Source organism: Eptesicus fuscus, chromosome 22 (assembly GCF_027574615.1).
Source record: "Eptesicus fuscus isolate TK198812 chromosome 22, DD_ASM_mEF_20220401, whole genome shotgun sequence".
Taxonomy (NCBI): Eukaryota; Metazoa; Chordata; class Mammalia; order Chiroptera; family Vespertilionidae; genus Eptesicus; species Eptesicus fuscus.
Genome location: NC_072494.1, coordinates 20997871 through 21023433, shown reverse-complemented (window position 1 = coordinate 21023433; position 25563 = coordinate 20997871). Strand labels below are relative to the sequence as shown.

At 40.3% G+C, this 25563-nt stretch overlaps 1 protein-coding gene across 1 annotated transcript in view; it reads right to left on the bottom strand.

The window, feature by feature from the left end:
* Positions 1-25563, bottom strand: part of PAPPA2 (pappalysin 2) — a 212625-nt gene that overhangs the window by 85096 nt on the left and 101966 nt on the right. Inside the window, exons 9-13 of the mRNA XM_008145883.3 lie at positions 21545-21636; positions 17558-17751; positions 14424-14570; positions 1916-2051; positions 1259-1475 (exon numbers count right to left, since the gene is read on the bottom strand). Coding sequence (XP_008144105.3) covers positions 1259-1475; positions 1916-2051; positions 14424-14570; positions 17558-17751; positions 21545-21636 — 786 coding nt within the window. The remainder of the gene's footprint in view (positions 1-1258; positions 1476-1915; positions 2052-14423; positions 14571-17557; positions 17752-21544; positions 21637-25563) is intronic.

The following is a 25563-nucleotide window of genomic DNA, read 5'->3' as shown; positions in this document are numbered from 1 at the left end:
TGGACAGTCACATGTACTCAAATGCTCTTGCTCTCTTTGTCACTTGGATCATTAGTTGCCATGTCATAAGGACACTCAGGCAGCTTATGGAGGAGCCCACACAGCAAGGAGAGGAGCAACACCTTCATGAGCATGCCCACTGTCAGCACCTGGGTGAGTGAGCTTAGATGCCAATCTCCTGAGGTCTGCCAACACCCACAGGAGTGAGCTCAGAAGTGAATTCTTCAGCTCTACTCAAGCCTTGAGATTAGTGCAGCCTTGGCCAACAGCTGGATGGAAACCTCGTAAGAGACTCTGAGCCAGAGGCACCCAGCTGATGTGCATCGAGATTCCTGGCCCACACAAATTGTAATAAGCCACTACATTTTGGTATAATTTGCTACACAGCAGAAGATAAGTAAGATATTATATTAGTGACGTCTACTCTTATTCCATAACTATGGTTGGGTTTCTTGTATACCTAGGTTGGGTATGGTGGTATCAGACTTTCTCCTTGGTGATGGAGCATGGTCTGGAAACCAAGCTTTTGTGACTAGGATCCCAACTGCCTAAGGGACCACACTCCTTGAGGGACTGAACCTGTTACCTAGTGTCCCACCCAACTGATCAGACCATTCATAGAATGAGTCCAGCCCAGCTACAGCAAAGATTACTGTGTTTGGTGTGCTCCCCATCAGGGCCAACCTGGGCACACCAACACTACAAATTAGAGTCCCTCCACTACCTTAAGCTGAAGTCCAAGAAAGATCTATCTATATGATGATAATCACAGATGTCCACAAAAAGACACATGTAGCTAACATATTCTTGCTTTCCATATGTAACTCTACTTGATTATATCACACACCTTGGAAACTAACTGTTAGCCTTGCTATATACACTGTTCAGGTGGAAGCAAGTGAGAAAGCATAGATTGCTTACGGAACACTGAGCTTTTGGCCACGAATTTTTGGCAGTTTATATAACAAGATTAATTTAAAGGCATTGGTTTTATACATAAAAAAGATGTAAGACCTTGTAAAGATGTTAAATAGTTACATAAAATATTATGCTCAGTAAAAAAATAAAAAACAAAATATAAAACCCAAATGGGCCTTCTACCAATGACTATTTGCTTACTTATGTCTTTTTAGCAGTTCTTAGCCCCTTTTTCTAGCTAGTGATTTAAGCACCCACTGCATACACAATGCTATGTATGGAACTGACAGCATCTCATCATTGCCACATGGAAAAGAAAGGAAGGAAGAGGACTTTGTACCTCTGTCCCTGATGATTTTGCCCCTCATGCTCTGGTACACAGTCATTAGAAAGTGAAGGATTCAGGTGGGAGGCTGTCCTGAGAACCACCGCTGAGATGCCCACGAATGGGGATGAGAAATTCAGCAGCATGGAGGTGGTAAGGTGGGAGAGGACATTCGGGTGAAGGGTCACATTGACAACCAGTGGGTTATGTCGGCATGACAGTTCATAGATTCCTGGAGAGAAATAAGGACATGAATCATATGTTAAGCCATTCAGGCAGCTCAGCAATTTTTAACCGGTGTATTGCAAGAATTTTTAAAACATGCAGTAGCTGACTATTTAGTCAGAGGCACAGACCTCTTGTCCCTCAGATTGTCAAATGAAAAAAAAAAATGACAACAGCCAACACAATAGCCATCCAGTGTGGATGAATCAAAATTATACCTTTTTTTTGTCATATCAGCAAAAAACATATTTTTTTTTTTTTGGTGTGCCATGAGATGAAAAAGGTTGAAAATCACTGATGTAGCACCATTTTTTCATATCTAGTATTCATTTGAACCTCTCAATAGCTGTGTAACATGCACAAGGTCCCAAAAAATATCAGAGACAGATATGGAGCTGACTTCTGGTTTATAGGACTGTCCTCTAGAAGCCCTATTGTCAGACTCACCAAGAGAGTGGTTGTTTCCACTGATATCAGTCAGGTGGATGGTCACTGTGGGCCGCTGATGTTTCCCAGATACCAGGCCATCAGACGTCAAGAAAATAAAAATTGTTGTAGCCACTCCTGGTCTACTAAAACACACCTAGGCATAAGCACAGACATGTGTGAGCCATTATCTCCATTGGGCTATCAAGACATATTAAGTAAGAGCTCCCTTCTCCCTTACAAATGAGAAGAATGTGGAGTAGGCACACAAAGATGTCCAAGGTCATAGCAAAAGTTAAATAAAATTAGATGGAAAGAAGATAACTTTCAGCTACTGAGCTTCCCATCTTTTTCTGGGACTTCTGGCCTCAACTGTTTCTTTTTTGCTTCAACCAGTCTTTCTTTAAATGCCTCAGAAAGATCACTCAAAGAGACAATAAGGCACCACAGGGCCAGCCAATACCTCCTGTCTTCACAGTGAGAGCAGTGGACAAAGACGGTCACTGAGCTAATGTTCTATTCTGAACCAGCCCAGGTAATTATTCTTCCCCACCTCCCCATTTCCCCCTAACATTTTTATCAGAACCTCACACTTAGCACATGAACTATGACATGGGTGAGAGGTTATTTCGGAGTCTGTTGTATGTGAGATTAGAAGCTGCCAAGCTGTTTATTCTTATGTGGGTCTCCTGGTGCCCCAAGCATGTATGTCCTATCCTTGGTTGGAAAATAAGCCAACACTGAGGCACAGAAAAATCTGGTTATTTACAAAGAATATGCTTCCGTGGTTAGGCTGATTAACAATCAAACAGTCTTACAGAGTGAACTATGGAAGTCTTATCCCTGGAAATCCTTTATTATGAAAGAAAACATCATAGAATTGGGGATGACCCAAAGAGCTGCCTTTTTACACTGAGATCATTTGAGATGGTAATTCTAGTTTTATTTCCTATAGCTCAACATTATTCTCTTTTTTTCCTGATTTTTACAGGGGATCTTTTCTTTTTCCATATAGGACTTTATTTACGCTTTTGATTTCATACATATTCAAGATATTTGTTTACTGATTGCAGAATGATTTTAGTCTGTAGAAGGGCAATTAAATATTCTTTTACATAGCAAATAAAGAAGGGAGATACTAGGAAACCATAAGTCGATTTGACTCTCTTTTTCTTCTTTTTTATTATTGAATTTATTGGGGTGACAATGGTTAATAAAATTACATAGATTTCAGTGGTACAATATTATAGTACATCATCTGTATATTGTATGGTGTGTTCAACATTGCTCTTAATTTCTGTTGAGAAGGAATTCCCACTTTCCCTGGTGTTATCTTGGAGTCACATTGTTAAATGTGACTGTGTACATTTCTAGCTTTTTTTTTCAGGTTCTGAGGGTGATGAAGCCCAGGAAAACTGTCCTTGGAGTAAAAGTGAGGTCCATGGAATGTAGCCACTCCTGGTCTACTAAAACACACCTAGATAAAGTGGGCATCTCAGCGGTGGTTCTCAGGACAGCCTCCCACCTGGAATGGCAGGGACCTCCTCTCAAAAGTAAAACATGTTTTCCATTTTCACGAGAATTCTTCCTTGTCCGCAGACTAAATTTTCCCAAATCTTGGTGGTGTGCTTATAGTGTTCATTTGCACTGCTGGCTTAATTAGGGGATTTTATGATTTGCAGTGGTCGATGGAGCACAAGTCTCCCTTCTTCCTCTCCTCCTTTGAAGGAAAGACCAGCTACAGTCTCTTTTTACAGTGTCTTTCCCCCTTTTTCATTTCCCCTCTTTGAAGTAATAAATATTGCTTTACAACTTAAGAAATATCCAGACCCTAGATTATGGCTTGCAATATGAGGTCCTTTGTCCCTGGCTGATGAGGGCTAGACATGAAACACACGGTAAGGTAACCAACAGCCTCGCCTCGCGCAAAGCCCTCAACTCCAGCAGCAAAGGACATCAAAGTCGCCTGGAAACGCCCACAACCTCTTCCTTTTCACACACCACAAAAGAGACCAAGTGCTGGAAGAAAGTTCTGGGTTGTTTCCTGAACCAGGAACAGAGTCTAAACAAGGACCTGGTGGCTTTACCCCAATAGCCTCAGACTTGAAGAGTGGGGTGGGCTTCAACAAGGAACAGGAAGCCCAGTCTTCCCACCTTCAGTTGGGGTCCCACACAGACACCACCCACATGAAACTAATTAGTAGGAGCAGGTCTGATGGTGTGGATTTCTCTGACCTGAGGGCCTGTTCCCAAAACCTCCAACTCATTTTACATCTTCCAGAAATGTGTCTCCTTGCTCTAAGGGTCTTTGAATACCAATCACTTTGAACCCTGGAGCCAGCTCCTGGTGGCAGTGTCCCTCTCTGAGCCCCAATTTGTGGAATGTGGCTATGCCAGGATTTCCAGGCCCTGGCTCTAGCAGAAAAACCACAGGTGAGACTTACAAAGGAGAGAGAGGCAGAGGAAGGCAGGGATAAACAAAGCAAAGAAAGGCAAGGATCTGATAAAGGTATAAAATGCCCACTCTTGGGTATTTCTCCTCAGAGCGACACAGAAGAAGGAATTAAATTCCATTCTCATCTAAACACCAAATAGGCCCCATAACAGCAGCAAGGAAAGTACAAACTCTCTCATACAGCTGTTGGACCCTCAAAATCAGAGGTTAGTTTGAATCTGCTACACATGTGCTTAATCAATCTAAGTGGGATAAAATGGACCAACTATGTTCACCATTCTGGAGAGAGGGTTGGCCAGGCAGAACCCTGGGTTTGACTCTTAGCTCCCTCTTAACTCTCTGGGTAAATTTGAGCAACCCATCATCTCTCCTCTCTAAGCCTAAGGTCCCTCTTCCCCACACCTGAGAAACAGACATACTACCAATCTCATGAGGCTACTATGAGGATGAGATGAAATCATCTGAAAACACATAGAACAATGCTTATCATCTAGTAAGGGCTCAATGTTCAATAATTCTTATTTCAAAAAAATATTTTTATTTTGTTTATACTTCAGGAAGACAAGGATAAAAAATAAAATTTTTAAATGAAACATACATCCATACATTTTGGTATCTAGAAAATTGTGATTTTCTGAACGGTATAGATTATTTTAAATTGGTCCTTATAGAAATGTGAGTTGCTACTCTAGGTTCTACTTTCATAGAAACTGGCAATATTTGAGTCTCTTGGTTTGGAATGTATCTCTACTTTATAAGTGGAATCTATGAAAAATACATTATATATACATATGTATAACTCTTTTATGAGACTTTTCAGGAAATTCAGTTCAATATACAGTTATTAAAAATGTACTTTTGCCTGGCCTGTGTGCCTCAGTGGTTGAGTATTGACCTATGAACCAGGAGGTCATGGTTCAATTCCAGGTTGGGGCACATGCCCAGGTTGCAGGCTCCATCCCCAGTAGTGGGCATGCAGGAGGCAGCTGATCAGTGATACTCTCTTATTATTGATGTTTCTATCTCTCTCTCCCTCTCCATTCCTCTCTGAAATATATATATATATATATATACACACACACACATATATATATATATATACTTGTACATATAAACTTCTAGAATTTACAGTGTAATTAGAATATTAAATGTGTATTCTTTATTCAAACATAGAATATTTTTTAAAGTTCTCTTTCCATAGCCAAGTCACAGCTGTTTTAATACATATAATAGTCCAAACTATTTTTACTTCATATAAAATAATGAATTTTGTGTCCCTAGATATGAAAGATAGTGACTGAAGCAGAAAATTTGGCCACATAAAGCTTTTACTAATTCTACCCCCGTGCCACCTTTGGCATTACAAGTATGACACCCCTCTAATCACCACACCAAGTGCATTGTCTGAACAGCTGGCCCCACCCCCTTCAGGACAAAGCACCTCAGATGTACCTTCAGGGAGATTACTCAGATCTGAAATGAGGATCTGGCATGCCCCAAGAGAAAAAAACGACTAAGATACTAAGAGGGCAAGAGAAGTGTGGCTTTATCTATAAGGTTTTATAATTTGTCTTAACAAGGAGACTAAATTCATGTCATATATGGCCAACATAAAATGAATTTGAACATGGCTCTTATGAAGAAGAAAAACTATAGGTGGACATCAGAAAGGAGGTGAAATCTTTTAGAAAAATGAGTGATTACCGGGACTGAGGAATGTTCTCAAGATAGAGGGATTGCCAATGAAATTAGCTCAGAGAATCCATTGCAAAATACTTTGAAACAGAGAAAACATAAATTGGATGGATGGATGGATGGATGGACGGACGGACTGACAGTTATGGACAGAAGTAGAAAACTAGTCCCACACCCTCAGTTGTTTTTTCATCCAAAGCTTGCATGTTAACCACCAGATCTAACTTCTGGCCACTCATGAGGGAAAAGCTGAAAGAATGTTTCCCTAGCACAGAACTGTTTGGGCTAAAGAAATCCATCTTCAATGTGTCTGCTCGGTAGAAACACTTAATATACTCCCAAGCCAAGCATTTCAACTTCCAGGTCATCCTCTGTGGTGGTCACTGGAGAGTAGACCCTCAAACTATACCACAAACTTGAAAAGAATCTTCTTTAAGGTTTTAAGATGCTTTTGGTTAGTTACAGGGTTATTTTTTTCCTGTGCCTTTCAATCTTCATTCATTTATGGCACTTCCTGACCCCAGAGAGAAGGGGGAGGCCCTAGAGTAGGATGAGATGGGCAGACATCCAATCTGGTTGTGTCGCACTTGACAGTTTGTCAAGTGTGATCCCACGCTGTGCTGGAGCCTCCATCAAGCTTGTTGGGTTTCTACTCCTATTTGAGATGTTTGTTCTGTAATATCCCCGGAATACAAAGGTTATATTATAGAAGTGGGAAAAGCAGGATTCTGATAGCTTACGTGACTTCCTCTAGCTAAATGCTGGAGAGGCAGGAATTTAGGTTTCCAACTTTTTCTGTATTCTTTTGACTGCCCAATGGTTGTTAATTTGGAGTGCACAGGAAATCACAGATTCCTTAGAAAATGTGTGGACATTTGTGCCCCTTCTACCTCCCAAAATGAAGTCATACAAACACATGGGCCTAAAAGTTTCATACAATTTCAGGAAGCTAAGAGAACCCTTTAAAAGCCATTAGAAGTCCAACTGGGAGGGAGGTTGTCAAAAGAAATTAAGAATGCTTGCACTATTGGTTGACCTATAGGCCTTTTTGTAGATGAATAATTATCAAATATTGGAAATTTTATATGGATCCCCCTAATAACACTGCAGTCTGTGTAGATTTCAGAAATTTGATGAGAGAGATTAACTCTCAAAGTTTCAGGGAATTTAGCTGAAGTCCAAATTTAACAGATAAAAGAAAGGTGTGAGGCAACTAGCCTCTTGCTACTGAGTTGTCTTGGTGGTCTCCATACTGGAGGATGTGAGTCAAAATGCGAGGTAGTTTTGAACCTGATTTAACTTCATTCCCTTGTCCAAACCCCTGTCTCTCTTGGTATTGGTCAAAACCCAGGTGATTTTCTATGTTGTTCTTTCAGAGTACAAGTGAGGCTATAAACAGCGTGAGCTTATGTGGCTCTTTTTTCAGAAGTGTGAGGTCATTCTGTAAAGTGAAGAGGGAACCACCATGATGACCCTCACTGTCCAAAGGGAGACATTTGAAATGTGTGCTTTGGCAAGTAAGTGAAAGGGTTCGGATCAGAATCAACTCATTGGCTCAATTCTTTCTAAGAATTTTCCTCATCTGTGATTTTAAACATTAGGGCTAAGTATGTAGAGAATCCGTGTTAGAACTTGTGAGACTGAGGGGTATCAGAAACAGACAAAACCAAATCTTTAGTGAATACTGTGGTCTGTCCCAGATCCCCTCCTTCATGACTGAGCTCTCAGCGCACAGCAGTCTGTTTCTGGAAACTGGCCTTAGAGAAGAATACCATCACAAGGTCAGGCCACTTTGCCGGAATGGGAGGAGAGGGCAGAAATCCATGTCCAACGGCCTTTTGATAGGAGTGAGTGGTATATAGGTGGGTCAATTCAAAAGCATTATCCCAGCTCCTGTGGGATGGGATGCTGACAGTTTAATGTGGCTATTTTTCCCTCTGCTCACTCCTATTTCTTTCACTCCCCCACAGCTATTGATCCCAAGGAAAGTTCTTGATCAATCTTTGCATGGAACACTTCATCTCAGAGTCTGAATCCTGGGGAAACTCCACTTTTGACAAAGTCTGAGCAAGAGACAAGGTGTTATGGAATATAGATGGAGAGGGTTCTTTTGGGAACAAAAATGCATAGGTGAGGGGATGAAGGAGCACTCTGCAGTGCCAGGCAAGCTTCCTTCTGGTTGAAAAAAAAAAAAGTGCTATCTCAATTATTCATGATACTGGGAGTCTGCTCAGTTGTCATGTCCAAGCCTGTAACAGCTTCCATGAAAATCAATGAAAAGTTAAATTAGCAGTAATCAGATAGGAAAGTGGACAATGAGTGCTTTAGTCTATGGGGATAAACTGTAGGCATGGGACATGTCCTTCCTCTCTCAATGTATCAGGCTAAGTTGGGATGAAAATAAAAAATCATATATACACAGTCATTGTTGCTTTCTCAGGATTCCCCAGGCAATGCAGGGAACTGCATAGGTTAATTTTCCAAATAGAAGACTTTCTTTTGAAAGGCAAAAGCTTTTTAGAAATTTCAATCATGTGTACAGAAATAATTCCAACATATACTAGAAATCCTGCCTTCTTAAACAGAGAATTCTCTGGCTAGTTGACATTCTACATTTCTACCTCCCTCTGTGTGGCACAAATGTTCTTGGATGCCAACTGTATTTTGAGCAGCAAGGCCCTAAAGCCATCAATGGATATAACTATCTTTGCCCTTAGCATGTGATGATCTAAGACTGTTCTCTTATTAATAATATGTGTTTATCTCATTTTTAAGAATGTACCATCAAGCTTAAAATAAAATGCAGACCTAGAATGAATTATTTAGTCCAAACACTTCATTTTAAAGCTAATAAAACTGGTGCCCAAGAAGATTATATGATTTATGTAAAGTCTCTTGACTAGTTAGTGGCAAAGACAGGGTTTAAAATACTGTTTCTCTGAGTACATGTTTCCTCCCAATTTTTAAATTCCCTACTAATTTGTTGCTCCTTTTCTATGCCAGACTGAAAATTCAGAAAACTAATATTGTTAGAATTCCATGCAAAAGTAAACAGTCTCTAACAAAGGGTCTTGTCAACTTTCCTATGAACAAAGTCGAAAAAATTCTAAGTAATAATTGGACTTTGGTGCCTTCTACACATGAGCTCTTTTTTTTTTTTTTTTTGCTAAATCATGAAACTTGGATGGTTTTCTGGATGGCTGAAGTCATCTCTAAATAGGGTATTGTCACCTGATTAAATTAAAAAGAATTATAAGGATTGCCTGATTTAGAAAAAACAAACAAAAACAAAATTTTAATATCAGAGCAACAACAAGTAATTTTTTAGCATAAGAGTGTCTTGAATATAAAGTAGAACTTATTTACACTTAAAATTTATTCACTGTTTATCTGAAATACTTTTTTTTTTTGCAATCCGAAGTTGGAACGATGTAAGAATGCACAATAAAAGAACAGATCAAATAAAGAAAAATAGAGAACACTAATAAAAAAGAATAAAGGAATGGAGGAAAGGATATCCTATCTAATAATAGACAAATATGCAAATTGACCATACCTCTGACACACCCACAAGTCACACCCACCATCCAATCAGAGCGAGTATGCAAATTAACCCAACCAAGATGGCTACAGCCACAGAGAGCAAGGTTTCCTAGGTAATAGAGGAAGCCAAGCTTTCTGCCTGCCCTTGCCAGGCCTAAGCCTCCACTCAAGCTACAAAGTTTCAATTATAGAAGGTAAACAAATTCAAACAGAAATGGTAGCAGAATGGAGCTTGAGAGAGCAGGCCAGGGTTGCTCCTGGCAACAGGGGAAGCAAAGCTTTCTGCACACCCTAGCCGGGCCCACCCGCTTAAGGCTACAAAGTTTCAATTATAACCCCAACAGAAATGGCTGCCGGCCGCGGAGGGAGCCCCAGGCTTGACTCCGCTCCAGGCTACAAAGTTTCAATTGTAGAAGGAAAATAAATTCCAGATACCAGGGCCTCCACTTGGGTTGCTAGGGGGCATGGCCAGCCTGCAAACCACCACAGGCCCCTCGCTCAGGCCGCCCCACACCCCAAGGGAACCCCACCCTGATCAGGGACACCCTTCAGGGCAAGCCAGCTGGCCCCCACCCCTGAACCAGGCCTCTATCCTATCTAATAAAAGAGTAATATGCAGATTGATCATCACTGCAACACACAATATAGCTGCCCCCATGTGGTCAAAGATCCTGCCCCCATGTGGACACAAGATGGCCACCACAAGATGGCCAGCAGGAGAGGGCAGTTGGGAGGCACCCGGCCTGCAAGGGAGGGCAGTTGGAGGTGATCAACCCTGCAGGAGAGGGCAGTTAGGGGTGACCAGGCCGGCAGAGGAGGGAAGTTGGGGGCAAACAGGCTGGCAGTGGAGTGGTTAGGGAGTGATCAGGCTGGCAGGCAGAAGCGGTTAGGGGCAATCAGGAAGGCAGGCAGGCAAGCAGTCGGGAGCCAGCAGTCCTGGATTGTGAGAGGGATGTCTGACTGCCTGTTTAGGCCCGATCCCCTAAACGGGCAGTCAGACATCCCTCGAACAGTCCCAGATTAGAGAGGGTACAGGCTGGGCTGAGGGACAACCCCCCTCCGTACACAAATTTCGTGCACCAGGCCTCTAGTTATAGATAATTTTAACAAACAAAAGAGAGAGAAATGTTAAGTTTGTAGACACTTTTTGACCAACAAATAGAGAATACACATTTCTAACACAAACTGGTCCTTAATTTCTGAATGAATAAAGGCTCACAATTTAAGTGCTTCCTAATAAAATGTAGGGCCATGAAGAGGACAAATAAAAATATCTCATAATGACACACAGCTGTCATAATAATAAAGTTGTTATAGTCTGAAAAATCAGTGCTAGAAACTAACAAAATGCTTTTAAAACCCCATGATTTTAAAAAGAAATTTTGAGATATTTTAAAATACTTAGGGCATATTGATAATGAAAGTAGTATATGTTGAAATTCACAGGCTACAATTACAGGTGTACTTAGAGGGGGGAAATTAAGGAACAATGAAAACAAATTATTCAAGGATTCAATACAAGAAGCTAACAAAGAATGTAGGTGTAAATCCAGAGACACAGAAAGAGAAGAAATGCTAAAGATAAGAATAGGAATCAGTGAATTATCAAACTAGAATAATAAAAGAAATAACAAAAACTGAAAGCTAGTTTTGAAGAAATCCCAGGCATGAGTAATCAGAAGAAAAAAAGAGAAAAAGAAAGTCCAAAAATATATAATGTAAAGGGATTGATCACTGTAACTAATATAAAAATACATTATGAACAGCTATCAGCACTAAATTTGAACATGTGGAAGAAATTAATACATTTATGGAAATATCAAATAGTCCAAAATTGGAAATGAAAAATTGAATATTTTAATAAAAACCAAAGTCATTTAAATGACAATCATAAATCTTTTCTCTAAGAAGCACAGGCCCAATTGGTTTTATAGGTGGGTTCTGCCAAATTTTGAAGGAATGGGTAACTCCTATTTGATACATGTCATTTCAGAAAATTTAAAAAAGGGGAAACTGTCCAATTTTATAAGACTTGTATAATCTGAATATTCAAAAAAGAAAAATATAAACTAATTCCACCTATGAATACAAATGCAAAGATCCAAAATAAAAATTAACCAATAAAATCCAAGAATATATTTTAAAAATACCATAAACAAGTAAATTTACTTCATGAAGGCAAAAATGATTTGATATCTAAAAAGTAAAACAAATCTATCGATGTGATTCAACATAATGATGGATCAAAGGAGAAAAATCACGTGACATCAAATGATGAAAATCAAGTGTTTGATTATTTCAGCTCATATACACCAGTATGTTTTTCAAGAAACAGAAGAAATTATCTAAGGCTTATTCTGAAATTTACATGGAAAAATAAGTGTTCATAAATAATAGCTAATGCAATTTTTAAAATGTGCAAAAAGGGGAGATTTATATAGTAAACATTATAGAAATACACAGCCAGCATCGTACTCAAAGGGCAAAAACTACAGCATGGCCCTTAACATCGGGAATAAGACAGGAATGACCACTTTTGCCACTCTAATTCAACATAGTAGTGGAAGTCCTAGCCACAGCAATCAGACAAGAAGAAAAAATAAAAGGCATCAAAAAATTGGAAAGAAGAAGTAAAGCTGTCACTATTTGCAGATGGCATGAAACTGTATATAGAAATCCCTAGAGATTCCACCAAAAAAACTACTAGAACAATCATGATCAGTGACCAATTCTATCACTTCTTTCAAAATCTATCACTGATTAGTCACTGTATCCCTGCCCTTCAGTTCATACAGAGACAGAAAAGTGTGTAGTTGTGTTGCCTCCATCTCCCAGTGATAAAACCACATGGCATTTTACAAAAATTGATAATCAGAAGAGGAAATTTGCCAACAAGAATAAAAGTGCAGCAAACAAACGAACAAACAAAAAGAAAAGATAATGGTGGAGGTGAAATCTGAATTAAAGGTAAATAGAGTTATAGAAATATTAGCTGACTGCGGGAATGCTGGGGCCACTGCCATTGGAGAGACACTAGGTGTCCAGCCAGAGGAGCTCAGTGAATTTGAACTTGTCAGTGTGAACAAGAGAAGTGGTGCTGTCAAAAAGGATGAAGATGCCCAGAGGGAATGAGTTCAAGAAAAAAAATCGCCTTATAAAAAGCCCTCAGAATTATTTTATAACCTTGAAAGCTTAAAAAAGGATTTAATTTTTTTCTTCAAAGAAAACTCCAGGTTCAAATAGTGTCACTGATGAATACCTCCCAAATTAATACCAACCTTGCATAAAATATTCCAGAGGATTGGAGAAAAAGAAAACTTATTTTAGGAATTAAAATCTAGCCTTCATCATAAAACCCAACAAGATGGTAAACTATAAGAAAATTGGGAGCCAAGCTCTAATGAACATAGATGAAAAATCACTTAAAATATCCACAAAATCATTTCCAAAATTATTGACAAAAGATTATACATCACATCACCTTCAAGTTGTTGTTGTTTTTCCAGGTATGTAAGATTGGTTCACATTTAAAAGTTTATCAAAGTCAAGACACTGACAGGATAAAGGAGAAAATAATAAGAACATCACAGATGCAGAAAAGCATTTGATAGAATAAAAACTGCCTTTTGACCACAAACTATAAAATATTAAAAGAAACTGAAGATTTAATTAACTGAAAGAACATATTAGAAGACTAACATAAGATTTAATATGTTAAAGAGAAATCTCTCCCCAAATTGACATAAATTCAATGAACTCCCAATTAAAACTGCATCAGATTATTTTTTCCACATGTGGAAACTGAAGCTGATTATAATATGTATATGGAAATTCAAAGGACCAAAAACAACCAATACTTTCTAGGAAAAAAGAAAGTTTTAGAACTTACATTATCAGATTTTAAGACTCATCAAAAACATTCAGGTAGTAAGAGTGTAATGTCGATGCAAGAACATACAGATCAGGAGAACAGAATAAAAAATGAATAAGCAGAACAAACTGAAACCAGAGGGGGATCCTTTACATGCCCTTAATTTCAGAATGTCTGATACCACATTTGGTGAAAATGTGAAGCAATTGCAATATTCATAAGCTTCTGATAGAAGTACAACTACTGTGAAAAAATAAGTGGGATTATCTACTGAAGCTGGTCAATTGCCTATCTATGATCTAGCAGTTCCAAATCTACTCAACTATTTATATACATTCACCACAAAAAGTATACCGAAAGTTTATGGGAGAACTATGTGTAATATAATAGAGAAAAACTAAAAACAATCCACGTGCTCATGAATATGGATAAATAAAGTGTGATGTATCTATGCACTGGAATGCAACACTGTAATGATGAAAGTACAAACTGTAAAGGTTCTCACAAGAAGTTCAAAACCAGACAAAACTAACCTATGGTGCTAGAAGTACAAATAGTAAATCTCTGTGGCATAATAACTGAGGAGAATGACAGAACCTTTTGCGGGTGATGGTAATGTTCTGTTTCTTGATCTGTGTGGTGGTTAGAGTGTATACTTTGCAAAAATTCATTCATCTGTGCATTTCTGATCTTGGTACTTTCCTGTATGTCACACTTCGATAAACTGATTACTTAAAAAGAAGCATAAATTTCAAAAATAGGTGAAAACAAATCCAAAATGTAAACACATTGAGATGACAAAAGGAAATATTCTAATAAGTCATTCCAATGAATCATGTGTAAACACACACATACACATATGTGCACACATATGTGCATACATATGTATAGACACATGTATAATCTATCTGCAGCTTTCATAAACAAAACACACACACATATATATATATATTTGGGCCACTTACTTTGAGCCAAACCTCATCCTCTCTTTCCAGGCTACCTTCAAGCTGCTCGCTGCCTTCCTCCCCAGATCTGTTTCCACTGGAGACACAGGGAAGCCAGCCAGGAAGGGGTCGGTGGTCCAGTAAATCTGGATGGTAGGATGTACAAATCTGAAATGCAATTTCAACCAAAAATTAAATGTGGAGGGTGAAAGATAAGATGAGGAAACTCTCCAGTTCAAAACCAAAGTTTTCCTCTCTTTCTGAGTGCCTAATAGTTGCATTATTGGGAGAAAACTTTTCTCAGTGTAGAGGAATGTCTCAGCCATCTCCATTAGCCTCCAGAGAGAACGTGCCTGGGTAGAAAAACACATGAGCCAACTCTCAGCCCACCGTCAGCCAGGGGATCTTGCCCCAAAATAGTCCTGGCACGTTTAAGGCAACTGTTTCTGGAATTAGCCAGGGAAGTCTGTCCAGGATGATGGTTAGATCTTTACCTTGCAGCACCTACTTGCCCCAGGAGAGAGGCTACTGACTCAGGGAACTGCTGAGCTTTCAAATGGGCAAAGGAGCCAGAGGTGAGAAACTCTAGGACGTTTCTTCCACTTCACTTAGGGAAGACAGACAGCTATGAAGCAGGAATTTTAGGGGGACACATAGGCAGGCTTAGGGATTTTTTAGAATTGGGGTCCATGGAAAGCAAGGGGCTGCTGCAGACTGGGAGAAGGTACATTTCCATAAGACAAGGAGGCCAAGTGCAGTTACATTTCCATAAGACAAGGAGGCAGCAACAGGTATATTTACATAAGACAAGGGAACTGGAAGTAACCAAGAAAGGTCACATTTACAAAATAAAGAGAAGGAAGCCCTTCATTCAGAAGGAAGGAGGGGGGGGGGAGAATGTGAGGTTTGACCTTTGAGCCCAGGAATTACTATAGTAACCAGTCTAAGGGAATAGTGACCAATCAGAGGGGATATCAAGGCACCAAGTTCTGCAGCCTTTATAAGCCGTGGGGAAAAAGAATCAAGTGGGACTCTTTCCCCTCCCCACGTGGGAGTCAGTTCAGGGACTTTTTCCCCCTCCCTACTTGGGAGTCCATTCTGTGGGACTCTTCCCCCTCCCCACATGGGAGTCTGTACTTGTTCTTCAATAAATATCCATCTTTGCTATACCACTTTTCTGTCCATGGATTCATTCTTTGATTCCGGCAGACAAAGAATCCGGGTTCCAGTCCAAAAAATTTGGTATCAGATAGACTAAAAGCCACTTTAAAAAACTGTCACTAACAGAATCTCCCAACTTTCCTGGCTTCCTGGACACCAGAACTCTTGAGAAAAATGCCAGAATTGGGCTGAGGGAGTGTGGCCAACGTGGCTAGTTGCCTATCCGTATCCATTTCACCTTATTTTTATATTAACAAACTCCAGTTTTGTTTCAGGGGACAGTGTATCTCACTCTAAATGCTCATCTCTTCAGGGTCCCTTACAACTAAGAGTGATTACGTGACCTGGATCTGACCAAAAAGATGTTGGTGGAAGTCTACAATGTTGAACTTCCAGGAAAGCCGCTATTTTCCCAATAAAAAAATAGGTGCTAGCCTGAACTTACTTCCCTTCTTCCTGCTGGAAATGCCTACTTCATGCCTTGAAGAACAGCAATCATTTTACCAGCAAAAGGAAGAAAGTTGCAAGCCAAGGATGCAAAGAACTAGACCCCAGGAGACATCTGGGTCTTTGATGAGTTTCCAGAACTGGAACAGGAACCTTGGTTGGTCCCTCAATCTCCTGGGGATATCTCCACAAGTCTAAAATCCAGCAATTTCACCCTGGCCTAAAATACTTAGAGCATTAAATATCACTTATCTGGAAAGGAATGTATTGCCCATTGTTATGTTGAATGGAAGAGTTTATTTGGCAACAGACACACCAGAAATAGTAGCTAACAGCCCAGCTCTTAATCTGCTTTTCAATATTCAACTATAATTCATAGAATATTTAGAGTCCTCAGAGGATCTATTTATTTAGATGGATATTCTAAAAAAAATGTACACAAAAGGTTTGTTCTTAGTACTCTAGAGTTTCTTCAATAATAAGAATTCTTTAAATCAAATTATATTTTGCTTTTTAATACACACTGAGTGGCCAGATTATTATGATCTCTGAACGCATAATAATCTGGCCACTCAGTGTATATCCTAAATAATAAAAGGCTAATATGCAAATTGTCCCCTCGACCAGGAGTTTGACCAGCAGGCAGGCCAGCCAACCGCCCAGGTCCCCTCCCACTGGCCAGGCTGGCCAGACCCCACCTATACACACACACACACACACACACACACACACACACACACACACATACACTGAGTGGCCAGGTTATTATGCATTCAGAGATAATAATAATCTGGCCACTCAGTGTATATTTTGTTTTTAATATATTTTTTATTGATTTTAGAGAGGCAGGGAGATGGAGAGAGAGATAGAAACATCAATGATGAGAGAGAATTATTAATTGGCTGCCTCCTGCACACCCCCTACTGGGGATTGAGCCTGCAACCCCGCAATCTGGGCATGTGCCCTTGAGTGTAATCAAACCTGGGACCCTTGAGTCCACAGGCTGATGTTCTTGCACTGAGCCAAACCAGCTAGGGCTTTAATATATATATTTTTAAATTTTACTTGATCTTTGTAGTAAATCATTGAGTTGAATACAAAATGATTAGTATACCCATTTTATGTATGAGAAAACGGGCCCAGAGAGGTTAAGTGACTTGTCAAATGTCACGTAGTAATAATAATAGTTATACTGGTGGATCTGGTAGTGTAATCCAAGCATTCAGACTCTTTCCTGCTGCTGCTTCTTTTTTAAAAATAAATTATCTCAAACACAAAGCCCAAGTGTAATTTTTAATATGTGTACTTCTAAGGTTAATTTGAGTTGGTTCTGTATACCTAGAAGCCAACCACTACATAGTCAGATAAAAACTGACGAGAGTTCGTGGGTGAGGCGGGGGTGGATAAGATTTGATTGCCAGTCTAAAAGCTTTTCTAGACTAGCTTATCTCATTCTTAGTCCAGTAAGGACCAAATGTGATGCCAAAGTCAGGAGAAAAATGTCACTACACAATTTTCTCAGACTTGACTCTTCTGGCTTAACTTACTGTGGAATGAGGTTCTCCTGTTACCAAGGAAACAGGACACTTGTTCTTGTCTTCATGAGCGGAGTAAGCGTGGGTAGCCCACTGATCCAGGTATCCGCTGGGAGTGTAGAGGCCACAGTCTATGAGGCTGGTTTCCTTCTCAAAAGGTTCACATATCCCATCTCCCTCAAAGACATAGCACAGGCTTGGCTCTCCTGCCAAAAAATATTATATGACATTTGAAAATGTGTTTTTATATATGTCATGTAAAAATAACTACATTTTTTTCACCAACCCATTAGAGAATCCCATAATTGACAGTCTAAATGCCCACTCCAAACATGCAGAACACACACACACACACACACACACACACACACACACACACACACACACAAAACCCTAAAGAAGCAGAATTCTTTTCCAATGGGAAAGTGGTAGAATCCACCTACATAATAAAGGTATAGAAAGGGGTGGGATTGAGGGAGAAGAAACAGGGAGAAAAATATTGGCTGTGGGCTGGATGAAGAAATAAATTTTAAGGAATAGCTGATCAAGATATTTAGGGGACCCTGGGGATATTAGAAAGTGGATAAAAGAAGAAAGAGAATTTAAATAAATGATATGTTTTAGATATTTGGGTCCCTTTCATAGTTTTTGAAATATTAAAGCATTTGAGGGACTGCTTTTCAATTACTTTTCACTGCTGAATTGTGTGTTTTTAACTTACTAGGCAACTGATCTGAAATTGGACAATTTGGGCTCCAGGTTTACAAGGGTTACTACCTATTGTTTCTTTTAGTCTCACAGAAATCATGTGAGGTATGTGTTTTCTGTTGGTTTCATATATAGGAAACCTGAGTCTCAGTGATTTTGAGTAACTTGTCAAAGTCCCTTGATTCATATGCCATAGAGCTTGGATTTGAGCCAAGCTTACATAATGGGGGTTTAGGGGATTCCCATTACTCTACCCTGCCTCAAGCTCAGACAGGACTGACCCATACTAGCTCATAGGATAACTCTAACTAAGTGAATAGTACTTAGCTATTGCTCTGTAAACTAGCCTCAAATGTAGAAAGCTGAGGGGCAGTCATAAAACCATTTATTAAGTTCTAATGCTTTTTCTACCAAAATGTGGGGCAATTATTATTAGCAGCACAATTCTAATTTCGCACTTCTACTTTAACTGCACATGAAAACAAAATCACGATTCAAACTAAACAACCCACAGATACACACTCAATAATACCATTACTGAAATGTACCGTTACTATACCAGTCATTTTAATTCTTCACAGCAATACCACAAGGCTTTTCCAGTAATATTCACAGCTCATTAACGTGTTTGTTAATCATTTTCCTTAATAATTTATTCAAATCTAAGATCCTTCTGTGGTAAATTGAGCTTTACTTGCACTGTTCCAAGGACTTGGTTCTAAGCCTATTTGGGGCTTTAGATTCCTGCATTTCATTAAGCCTAGGGCTTGTTCAAATCATTCCACAGAGCCAATATATGTGTATTTGGAATGACTTCCCCATGATGATTCTCTCTCTCCCTCTCATAATAGATACATATACATATGTATTTATGTACATAAACATGTATATATTTTAGACATATGTACATATATATGTTTCTTTTATAATGTATATATTGTTTATAATATGTACTAGAGGCCCGGTGCACAAAATTCGTGCATAGGTGGGGTCCCTAGGCCTGGCCAGCAATCAGGGCTGATCAGGGCCTGCTGGCTGGGGGTACAGACACGGGGGAGGCACAGGGCATGGGAGGTTGGCTGCGGCCCCAAGGAGGGAGCTGGCCCTCGGTCCCCCTGGGAAAGGGGCTGCATCTGCCGCCACCCACCCCCAGTTCCCCGTCACAGCCCAGGGCCCGGCCCCAATCAGGTGATTGGGGCCTGCCAGCCAGGGGGAAGGACCACAGAGGTTGGCCAGCTGGGGGAGGTTGGCTGTGGGAGCACACTGACCAAGCTCATGACCAGTTCTTCCGGTTGTTCCGGTCGGTAGGTCATTTAGGCTTTTATATATATAGATATTTCTTTTGTTTTTCTATTTATTAACCAGTGACTGTTTCTTCTTGCTTCTCTATTTTTTTTTATCACATACTTAAAATTTTTGCCTCTGTCTTTTTCAAATCCACCTAAAAAAATAAGACACTTTTAAAACCCATTTCACAATAATTTCTTCAAACCTAATCTTTGGAGAAATAATGAAATAGAACTATATGCTTAGCCTACTAGAAATGTATTATTCACTGAAACAGATGTCTAACTGTGGAATATATCATGTTTAACTTCACCCTGTAAAAGTTAGGTGCAGTCTTACTGGAGTTAGAGACTCAGGAAATATGAGCTAAATTTACGGGGATCAGATGTGATAGCAACCAAGTGAGGTTGGCTCTGAAGTCAAATGAGATTTGAGCTGCACTAGAGAAGGCACAGTGTTTGGGAGCAGGGAGGAGAGAGAGAGACTTACTATATGTGTTCAATATAAACCCTCTAAGTATGACAAAAAGAGATGATGCAAACAGAGGTGGGATTAACAAATAGTTGTGTACACAAGGGGGCAGGTAGTGGGTTCAACATATTCTGCACATTCAGACCACATCTGGAGTCTTGAATTCCTTTCTGGACATTGACCATATGAGGCATGCCAGGTCAGGATAAATGGGGAAGCATCCGGAAACCTAAGCACCTGATGAGGCATTTGGATTGGAAAGGAGAATAATGGGGAGGCATTTCTGAATGGTAGTCAAATCAAACCATGCAGCGGGGATGATCCTCTGTAGTTTCACAGCAAGAAGAAAGCACCTGACCAGCATTAGGAAAGCTGTGTCCCAGGCCTGGCTTTGTGGGGGCCTCGCTGTAATGCTATGGATGAGTGACTGAAATGCTCCCAGCCTCAGTTTCCAAACCAAGAAGGAGAGGAGAATTTGATGGCAGATAAAGCCATTTTTAAATAGAACAGTATGTTTCAAGGTGCATTATTCACTGCTAGAAGGTGCCCATCTCTCAGGTGTATAAGGAAGCTGGACGCACGTCACTATTGGCCTGTATTCAGGCAGGGAGCAGGGTGTCTCTAAGCTCATGGTACTAGTTGGATGGATGGAAGACTACTAAGATCCTATGATTTTATGACTCGGTTCTAGAGAGCAGGGGCATTTGTGTATTCTGTGCAGTACTTAACACCTTAATAAATTCTACATAATTATAATTATAGCCTACTTTATCTTAAGATTTAGGGACATGAAAATACTTTTAAATGCACTATTTATTTAAATAACTTTGCTGAGTGGTTATGCCCACAGAATCACACAATGTATGCAGATGGGAATGGGAAGACAGTCTACTTCTAAGAAACCTGCTGATGACAGTTTTTATCATAATTGGGAAAAGGGTGGCCTCTCTGAGTGGCAGGAGTCTAGAGTCAAAGCCACCTCATTCTAACTCATTACCAATGATTCTCCAAGATTAAGAAATGTTATGGCCCACTGTCATGCTTCATGATCTTATCCATGAAACACAACACTCCCTTTGGCTTAGAATGATCCCTTACCTTATTTTTCTGTAGAATCCATAATGATTGGGCTACTTTGCTGACATTGATATTAGACATGAGGATCCAGGAGAAATCCTTGGCAACATTGATCTAGGGGGCAGTATAACCTAGTGGTTTAACATGCAGATGCTAGAGCCATACCTCCCTGGCTCAAATTCTGATGTCACCACCTCCAGCGGTATAAGAGAAAGCAAGATACCTAAGGTCCCTGGTCCTTGGTTTAGTGACCTTGTACTTAGAGTAGGGATTAAATGAGATAATGTATGTGAAACAATTAGTGCCTGGCACACAACAGATCCATCAAATGTCACTGTCATTATTATTATCATCATTAAGCTGTATGGTACAGGATATCAAGAGTTCACAAAAAATAAGACATGGGGATACCTCTAAACCTAGAACATGAGCCTGCGCAGGTGTTCCTAAACTCACCTGCACAGTTGAAGCCTTCCTCAAGGTTGCATGTCCTTGAGCAGCCGTCTCCGCTCAGAAGATCTCCATCGTCACACTCTTCGCCCAGGTTCCTAGAAGGTAAAAACAGACATATATTAGTACATACACATAGAAAATGGTTTCTCTTTCTCACTACCATCATTTTAACTTCTTTTGTATATTAAAAAGTACATGTATGAATGATTTCACATATACATGGAAAATAAAGAACAAAATAAATGAACAAACAAAACAGAAGTAGACTCATAGATACAAAGAACAGACTGATGATTGCCAGAGGGGAGGGGTGTTGGAGGCTGAGTGAAAAAGGGGGAGGTATTAAGAGTACAAATTGGGCCCTAGCCGGTTTGGCTCAGTAGATAGAGCGTCGGCCTGCGGACTGAAGGGTCCCGGGTTTGATTCCAGCCAAGGGCACATGCCCGGGTTGTAGGCTTCATCCCCAGTAGGGGGCGTGCAGGAGGCAGCCTATCAATGATTCTCTCTCATCATTGATGTTTCTATCTCTCTCTCACTCTCCCTTCCTCTCTGAAATCAATAAAGAAATATATATATTTTTTAAAGTGCACAAATTGGTAGTTACAAAATAGTCAAAGTGCAGTTTAGGGAGTATAGTCAATAATACTGTAATGACAATGTATAGTGCCAGGTGGGTACTAAAAATATCATGGGGGAGGGACACTTTTTAAGTTAAATATTGTCTGACAACAAAACTTATATAAAATAATATTGAATATCAACCGTAATTAAAAATTTTAAAAACTGCAAGCTGGAAAAAAAGTGGGAGCTAGGAGAATGCTTTCACACACACACACACACACACACACACACACACACACACACACACACACAAATTAAGTATAAAGACAAACATAGAATTAAGCAATGATAGTTGACTGGCATGTCTGGTGGGAATTCCTCTAATGCAAAGTAGCTCATGGCTCAGAAACATCTAGAAGACCCATGTGGGTCCTAATGGTGTTTCTAGTAAGTTGTCTTGAGCTAGAAAATGCCAACCAGCCTGTTATGAATGAAATCTGAGAAGTAGTGCAGTGGATTTGGTGAGGAGGAAACTGCTTGTGATAGGTGGGTCTGTTTTCTGTTCATTTTTATCTATTTCTTTGTTTTCACTGTTTTGTTCCATCTGTATGCAATTGTTGTTAGAGTTAAGATTTTGTAGGAGTGAAGTCTGTCTATATACCAAGAGACTCAGCAGCCAATTGCAGCCTTCTCTCAGTCCAGGCATCTCTAAGGCTGTCTCACTCCCTACTACCACTTCATGGCAGCTAACATGTATTGCAGGGCAGAAACATACAGGATGGGGCAAAAGTAGGTTTACAGATGTTCCTATCCTGTATAATAAAAGCCTAATATGCAAATTTCCCCCTCAGGCAGTCGTTTGACTGTGAGTTCAACTGCTCACTGACATGCGCTGACCACCAGAGGTCAGTGCAGAACATGGCAGGTGTCAGCTATGTGCTGCGACCTCTTGCCGGCTACCTGGGGGCGATGGTGACGGGACAGAGGTGTGGTGAAAATGCTGGGTGTCTGCCAAGCTCGCTCTCACTCCCCCTGCTACCCTGCCCTGGACTACAGGGCTCATGTGCTGAGGAAGCCCCCCACGCTCAGGTGCCGGGCACCTGCATGGCCTCTTCCAGGTGAGCTGGGCAGCAGCCACCGGGACCACAGGGGTTGGTCGGGCTCACTGTGGGTTTGCCCTGGAGCCGGTCTGTGAGGCTGGCCAGGAGAGAGCGCGCTGCCCGCCTGGCTTCCATGCTGCATCGCTGGGCAGCCCAGAGGCCCACACTGTGCTCCAGCCCGCGGCATCTGGCTGCACTCACTGCATCTCTGCGTGGGGACTTGGGCGCCATGACTCAGGTGGAGGGGGGCACACAGGGGCTCAGGGGCCCATGTGCTGCCCAGGGCCCAGAGGTTAGCTGAGACCTGCCCTTCCATGCCAGACACTCATGCTTTGATTGCTGGCCAGGCCTATGGACTGCACCCGTACACAAATTCCATGCACCAGGCCTTTAATGGAAAATAATCTACACTAATAAAAGAATAAGATGCAAACTGACCATACCTTTGCGACACCCACCAGCCCATCAGGAGTGAGTATGCAGATTAACTCAACAAAGATGGAGGGTTAATTTGCAGAGCAGCTGGGGGCAGGGCAGGACGCTAGCGTCATCACCATGGTGACAACACAGGTGTTCCGCACCTGCTGCAGCCGCTCCGGGACTCTGGGCAGTGTGGGAAGGCGGAAAGGTGGCTCTGGCCGGAGCGAAGGCGGTGCCAGCAGCCAGGGGAAGGAAGGCCCATTCTTGCACGAATCTTCGTGCATCAGGCCTCTAGTACAATAATAAATAAATAACAATAAAAGAATAAACTCTGTTTTTTGCATACTAACAACTGTAAACTAACTTTTGCCCCACCCTGTACTGGGAGAAGAAAATTATCATTTTGGTTTTGAACCTCAAAAGCTGATACAATGAACAACTACATGAGGATTGAGATGTGGAAGTTAGGTTAAAGTGACGGGTACATGAAGCATGTTATGGGAATAAAATAAATAAACTTGGGTTAAAGCCACTTTGAAAGAACCAAGATTCAGCTGTTGTAAAGTAGATTGAGGGTTACCATTGTTTCTCCTTGACTTTTTATCATGTCAAAAATGGACACACATTTTAACTCAGTAGGTAAAGGGTTTTGGAATGCTGGTTTTTCGGACCCAATTCATCACTAATAGCTACAACCATTGTTTAAAGTATACCTCCTCACTGAAGGAATGAAGATTAAGTAATTAGACATGAAAATGCTTTGAAATAAATTAAAAATATGATATAAATGCAATTGTATAATAATCATATTTTAAAAGGTAAGTTGTAAGTGGAGAAAAGATAGATGATATATAAAAATAACATAATTAAGGAAATTAAGGAAACTTCAAGTTCATTTTCAACTTCAAGATACTCTAAACAATATAAGTATATTGTATATACTCTCATGTACTACTGCCTAATAGAAATATGAGACCCATATTATGTATACTTTTCAATTTTCTAGAAGTGACATTAAGAAGTAAAATGAAACAGGTGAAATTAGTTTGAATAACATATTTCATCTAGTCCAAAATATTGCATTATCAATAACTAGAAAATTATTAATAAGGTACGTTACATTATTTCTTTGTATTCTAGGTCTTTGAAATCTGATGTTTATTTTTCACTTACAACACATCTCAATTCAAACACCTAATCTGTTTTCAGATTTCTTAAAATCTATAGTTGAAACGGTAGATTCACCTACCCAAATTGCTCCAGGGAAATTTAAAGTTTTTCAAATAACTGAATCAAGTTTTGTTTTTTAAACTGACTTCAAATAACTTAAAATTAAAGTTTCTTAGTTATAATTGCCACATTTCAAAGGCTCAGCAGTCACTCTGGCTAATGGCTCCCATACTGGGCAGCACCCGCTGAATGAATACTGCTTGCAATTGGTGGGCCCTCTGCAGCCTTTGTCTTGGTAGTCTTATTGATCAGTGGTTCCCAAAGTGACAACTTTGTTTTTAATAACAAAATTTACTTAAACTAGAGTCTGAGCATGACTTCTTGGGGACCTGTGATTCCCTCAGAATGAATTTCTCGAGTTTTAAATGGTGGATTAAATAACTTGCAATGGCTCCCTCTTGTTTTATTTGTAACTGGGAGTCTCCAGCTGAGGCAAAGCAGCTATTCAGAGACCTCTCCCTGCTGGATGGCAGTACTGAATTCTTTACAAAGAGGGAATATAGCAGAAGCTTAAAGGAACATTTTGATAAGGAGCAGTGGGAGGCACAGTAGCCAGGCAGGTACTGCCTCAGGTTAAGCTGCTTCAAGGCACAGGAGAGAATGTGCAATGCCAAGTTAGGAAGAGGGACCTTTACTCCTTTTGCCCAGACCCCCAGGCAGATGTGGTATCGTGGGACCTCAAGTCAGCTGCCATCAGAGAACAGCTGTAGG